Consider the following 6,464-nt stretch of genomic DNA (forward strand, 5'->3'; position numbering starts at 1 on the left):
TCAAAAACAAACTGTCAATGTCTAAATAGCTGGATACGGATAAGGGAAAGCACTAAGCTGTTCCTGTTGTTCCATCTGATGTTTCCGTAAAAGTTCAACATGTCAAAAGGAAATATTTAAAATTTTAATGTAATGAACCTTAAATGTTGTGAAACTGGATTGGTCAAACACATTTGTTGCAATTTTTAGAATCCTGAAGTCTTGTTCATAGATATAGCACTTTAAGACTGTTTCTTGTACTTTGTTACTCCAGCACTTTAAAAGATGTTGTGCTGTAAAAGCATTCCAAAAGCATTCCAAGAAGAGAGGAAAGTGTTCTTTTGCCTCTTAAGGGTCCTCAATGTGACAAATTGTGAATAAATATTTTCTGTAATGATGGCATAGTCTTTTGTATTGTTTTTACAGCATTTACAGCATGGCTGAGAAATATGGATGCGAGATTATTCATAGCTAAATTAAAAGATGAAAATAAAGCTGAATCAACTTTAAAAAACAAGGCAACCAGCTGCAAAGCTTTTTTGAGTTGACTGAAATTCATGCCCATGTAGTTGTGGCTACTTGTTTTTTAAAGTTCGCTCAACTCCCTTATCCACCTTCACTGAACTTTCAAAAATGATTTGGCACAACTTCAACCACCGAAGTTGAGTAAACTCAAAAATGCTTTGCAGCTGGTTGCTTTATTTTTTTAAGTTAACTCAACTTTTAATTTTTTACAGTGTAGGATTTGGAAGAAACACCATATCTTCAGTATACTTGCCTTTGATTGTTGGCAGACGGCCTCCACAGAAACATGATGACCAGCAGTATGATGGAGAAGAGGAACCTCCAGAAAGCATCATCCACCCACAGCTCCATCCAGTCCTGCTCAGAAACACGTTTTAAATCTTCTGGTTCTGCTCCAATCAGAGCAGAGCTGTAAACTCAGAGAGCTCAGATACTCACCGCCTGACAGTCTGCTAACCGGAACTTCTTCGTTGTCCAAACCATGAAAATGATGGAGCCTGAAACACGCCACATATCAGTCACCTTGACTGGGTTTAACTATTGCACTGTATTCAGCGAGATTTCATGCTTTTACTCACCGAGAACAGCAAAGATGAGCGTGTTGGTGAAGTGTCTGTACAAAGACAACTTCACTGGGTTTCTTCTGAGTTTCAGAGTCTTAATGGTTTGTGCCAAACTGACAAATATGTGAGATATAGTCAAGGAATTGAGTCACTGACTTATAGGACCATAAGACTAGGAATATAACAAGTTATTATTAACCTAATAATTCCTATGTAGCATGCTGTCAATTACCACAGACAAAATAATAACATGAAACCTACATTCACTAGAATAGACTTGTAATAAGCAGGCAGAACTACAGAATAATGTTGAAAATATGCAACTACCACACCGTTTCGACTGTTATATTTATTATATTATGATATGTATATTATTTATAATATAGTTAAATATTATATATAATATTAAAATATTATGTTTGGCCATGCAGTGAAGTTGTGTTGATTTACTATCAATAAAGTTTGAGGTCAGTAAGATTTTTGAAATATTTTAAATGTTTTCACCGCGGCTTCATTTATTTGATGAAAAATACAGTAAAATAGTAATATTCCGAAATATTATTACAATTTTAAATAACTTTTTCTATTTGAATATATTTTAAAAAGGAAATTTATTCTTGTGATTCAAAGCTGAATTTTCAGCATGATTACTCCAGTCTTCAGTGTAACATGATCCTTCAGAAATCATTCTAATATGCTGATTTGCTGCTCAAGAAACATTTCTGATTATTATCAGTGTTAAAAACAACTGTGCCGCTTCATAATTGTATGAAAACTGTGGTTTTAATCAGGTTTAATTTTATTTGAAATAGAAATTTTAAATGTCTTTACTGTCACTTTTGATAAATTTAATGCATCCCAGCTGAATAAAAATATTAATTTATTTTAAAAAAATCTTAACTGACCCCAGACTTTAGAAGAGTAGCATATTTGCAGTGCTAAAATGCATCATCTTTCATCGGATATTTACAGTAAACACATGCTGAAACGTCTATGGTAATCAAGAACATCTCACATAGGCATAGATATAATGCCGAAAATGATCAATTTTTTTTGTAGCATCATGCTTAGTAAGAAAGTCTTCAGGTCTATAGGGCAAATAAGAAAATAAAACAAGAACTCCATAAATAAGGCATCATGCAGGAATAAAATACTGCCCAATAGACAGACTATGTGGGGGCAAAGACACACAAACAGCTTCCCAAAAGGATATCCACCAACACAGAGAGGAGTCAAGCAGAGCCAGGGGAATGTTGGCTAGCAGGGCCAGGTCAGAGTCTTTAGCCTGAGAGAGATGCACAGAGGTGGGGAAAAATAAGGAATAGGGAACAGTAGGAACAGGTCCTTCACCACTACAAAAACTGAAAAACAAACGATTATCAAACTAAAAATTACACTAAAAGGAATAAGCACCTTTTAAATGTTTTTCAACTACATGGTTATATAATCTGCAAGAAATAATTAACATTTGTAAATGACAGAATTAGTTAAAACAGTTCACCCAAAAATGAAAATTCTGTCGAGAAGGATTAATGCTGGCAACCAAACCGTTTTGGTTCCCATTGACTTCCATTATATGGACAAAAATACAATGGAAGTCAATGGCAACTGTTTGGTTACCAACATTCTTCAAAATATCTTCTGTGTTCAACAGAACAAAGAACGTTGAGATGAGGGTGACAGAACTTTCATTTTTGGATGAATCATCCCTTTAAAATCTGGTTGGTATGGTATAATTCTGTTAATTAAATGAAGTCTTCATAATCGAACAGGCTTGATAGGCCCATCGGAAGGATATGAACCAGATAGCAGAAGAATCAAACACAGCTAGTATAATGTATGTGACGAGGGCTGGTCCATTATCTCGACCCTTACAGATCAACACCAATCACACTCATTATTGACAACAAATAAAGTCTAAAAATGACATCTCATAATTGACGGTTATTTGACAAAATGGCTGTTTATATTATGCAACTGCATAACAAAATAGTTTAAAAGGAACCAGGATGTCAGCTTTACCCCAGTGATCCTCAGAATGCCCTCAATTGCAGCAAATGCGAAGTAAAGCACACCCAGACCCACCACTCTGTGCATGACGGTGCCTAAACGCGGCCTGAGAAAACACAAAAACATCATTGTCATCTCACGCTCTCTAAAACCACTCAAAGGTATAGCTCACCCAAACATGATAATTCATAACACCTCCTCCGGTGAAAAAAAGTTCATTCCCTGTTGTCCTCTCACATCAAAATATTTATTTAGTATTTAATAATAATATTGTTTAGAAACGTGTTTTTGCTTGTAAATGGTGCTTGATCTGTACATATTTCTCTCCTGATTCAGACGTGATTACTTTTTTTTTTTACTGGAGTAGGTAATATTATGGATTTGGTTTGAAGTTAAAAACGTCTTGATGGATTGTTTCTTACAAACACACAGCTTATCACTTCACAAGACATTAAGTGATGGACTGGAGTGGTGTGGATTATTGTGTTGTTTTTATCAGCTGTTTGGACTCTCATTCTGACGGCACCCATTCACTGCAGAGGATCCACTGGTGAGCAATTGATGGAATGCTACATTTCTTCAAATCAGATGAAGAAACAAACTCATCCTAATCTTGGATGGCCTGAGTACATTATCAACAATTTTTCATTCTTTAATGATCCTGAAACCTGCCGATCAATGCTTTCATTACTCACTTGACAATGCCGTAGCCCAGACTGACGATGATGACGAGCAAACGGGCCAGAGTCCTCTTCAAAGCAGAGATGAGCTCGGCAAAGATCAGCAGACCCTGAGCTGGAGAGAAGACAAAGAGATTCAACTTTTAAACATATGGAAAGCTATTGATCTATTTTCAGTAAATGCCAGTGTGATGCCTGATGCAGACTAATTAAAGTGTCTGAATGTCACTGCATTAGACAACAAAATATCGATCCAGGTGTCATTCATTTTAAAGAAAGATTCAATTTTAAGGTTTTAAAGAAAGGTTACATATTAAATTATAAAATAATACATCTATCTAGTGTTAAAAATTAAGACAAAGGTATTGTGACACTTTGTGTTTTAAACTGAAAACTTGAAATATAAAAACATATATATATATTATTATTACTGTTTTATTGTATTTTTGATCAAATAAATGCAGTCTATGCACTAAAATTACGAAAAGATTCTAGATTACAGTTTTATCTTATGCAATGACATTCAGACAGTTTTACGTGTGACTTAAATGTCCAAATTAGTTAGGCCATCGTAGGAGAATTTAACAGTTGAAACTGAGGAATAAAGAGTGTATTTTGACTAACATGCTGAGCCCATGTTGTTAGTGTTCTGATATTCAGCACAGAAGACGGCCTTCTCTATCATGCCCAAGAATATGACTCCTGCAATCCAGAACTGGATCCTCAGCAGGTCTTTCCAGTAGCAGGATGCCCAGACGAACCACAGCAGAGCGTACAGGATGTACACCACACACATGACCATGTAGAACTGAAGAAAAGAGAGGGAGACACGCATACGAAATCATGCAAAGATATTATAATAGAATTTTGTCCATCAGGAATTGATTGGACTGTTGGATTGTTGTCGGTTGTTAATTTGTTATTTAACTGCTCATTTATTATTGAATATAATACATGTAATAAATATATAATACATTTATAAATGCAATATTTAAAAAAAACAATACTTGTTCATTTTGATTTAAATTTTTTTTTAAATTTAATTACTTTTTTTTATAAATAATTTATTCTCTGATTTTCTCTAAACTTTTCCACAAACCCCTAGCACTCCTTTGAGGCCCTTAGAGGCTCCAAATCCCGCATTAAAAACCCATCATAGAACACTGATAAGCAAATGACAAAGCCGATGAGCATCTAAACTACTTACGATCATGAGAGGCCATTCGGTGACAGAGAGATAGCCGTGGGTTCCCTTCATCACAACACTGACTGAAACACAATTTAGATAAGATAGCATGAGATAAGATCATGCAGCTATACAGAAACAGCTACATTTTCAGACATCTACGATAAGAGCAGATAAGGTAATTAGGCCTACAGGTTAAATTCCAGTTGGCATCCTGTTTGCTTGAATTGATCTGCACTACCAGCAGGTAGGGCCCGTCCCTCCAGGTCGTAGCAATCACATGTTCCTTTGCCAACAAAGAAATTACATGCATTACTCAACAAACCCTCAATTGATTGCTGTTGCCAAATACCCCATATGTTATATCTGAAAATGTCTTACCGTTGTTCTATATGAGCCAGCCTCAGCAACAGAAGAACTTGTTAAACTCCCATCCTTATTTTAAAAACAAAGAAAAATATATTGCTCTTTTTGAGTTGTTTGAAAACAAGTAGCTTTTGAAACAGGATCGTTAGTCAACAGTTTTACCTGTAACTCGCCTTCCAACTGAGCCAGGCTCACGGTTTTTGGTTCTGCTTTTGATTTCTGCAGATAAACGTGTAATAGACAACACTGAACCTCTTAAGATGCAATTATGAAATAAAGATTAACATCAGTCAAATGTCAGGAAGTTGAGAAAGAGGCTGAAAACATCACACTTCACATCACATTTTTGTGATCTATAATTGTAAGCATAGATCATGTTAGTAGTATTTGTTGAATTACCTTTCTTTGCTGATTTTAATAATTTTAAGAAATATCATTGTGTCTGGAAACACAGACAATGTGAGAAAGAGATTTCTATCACATTGTGGTAATGAGGGGGAAATGTGCTCGTAAAATATGCTTGGCATATTTTATAAAAAACAAAAAACAAAATAAAATAAAATAATAAAATAAAAGTTATTTATTTATATAAATAAAGCCCCGAAAATACAATAGGCATAAGTTTGTTAATGCAAAATACAATTTCATCTTTTTTATTTGATAGTAAATTAAATATAAATATAAATACACATAAATATAAATAGTACATGAAAATGTTGAACTTTTAAATTTTGAAAAACATAAATGAAAAAGAGAAATATTGTTTAGGCAACTAACAGAAATCAAATAAGTTTAAGTATTAAAAAAAATTACTAATACAAAAATACAAATAAAGCTAAATATACAGTGGTTGCCACCACATATACAGTGGTGTGAAAAAGTTTCTTTGTTTTTTTGTCCTGTTTTTTTAATTGTTTGCATATTTGTCACATTTAAAAGATTCAGATCATCAAACTAATTTTAATATTACACAATGATAACCTGAGTAAATACAAACTGCAGTTTTGAAATTACGCAGCCCTAAAAAAAAAAAGAATAATTTTAAGGGCATTGATGAACCTGTGGTGGTTTCTGCGGTGGGGAAGAAATGTAAGCAATTAATAAGATTAGTATTGACCAAGTTCAGAGGCTGTCATATGTGGATCAACTTACTTT

The 6,464-nt window shown here is 34.2% G+C and overlaps 1 protein-coding gene across 3 annotated transcripts in view; it reads right to left on the bottom strand.

The window, feature by feature from the left end:
- Positions 1-552: 552 nt before the first annotated feature.
- The window catches only part of LOC107724612 (transmembrane protein 87A-like), an 11,628-nt gene continuing 5,716 nt past the window's right edge, over positions 553-6,464 (bottom strand). For all 3 annotated transcript variants that reach the window (XM_016533603.1, XM_016533604.1, XM_016533605.1), the window contains exons 5-15: positions 5,472-5,528; positions 5,325-5,378; positions 5,136-5,229; positions 4,965-5,026; positions 4,382-4,565; positions 3,773-3,872; positions 3,090-3,183; positions 2,281-2,352; positions 1,083-1,191; positions 943-1,001; positions 553-861 (exon numbers count right to left, since the gene is read on the bottom strand). In XM_016533603.1, the coding sequence (XP_016389089.1) occupies positions 745-861; positions 943-1,001; positions 1,083-1,191; positions 2,281-2,352; positions 3,090-3,183; positions 3,773-3,872; positions 4,382-4,565; positions 4,965-5,026; positions 5,136-5,229; positions 5,325-5,378; positions 5,472-5,528 (1,002 nt within the window). In that variant the 3' untranslated portion in view covers positions 553-744. The remainder of the gene's footprint in view (positions 862-942; positions 1,002-1,082; positions 1,192-2,280; positions 2,353-3,089; positions 3,184-3,772; positions 3,873-4,381; positions 4,566-4,964; positions 5,027-5,135; positions 5,230-5,324; positions 5,379-5,471; positions 5,529-6,464) is intronic.

Source organism: Sinocyclocheilus rhinocerous, unplaced genomic scaffold (genome assembly GCF_001515625.1).
Source record: "Sinocyclocheilus rhinocerous isolate Xijiao unplaced genomic scaffold, SAMN03320098_v1.1 scaffold304, whole genome shotgun sequence".
NCBI classification, from domain to species: domain Eukaryota; kingdom Metazoa; phylum Chordata; class Actinopteri; order Cypriniformes; family Cyprinidae; genus Sinocyclocheilus; species Sinocyclocheilus rhinocerous.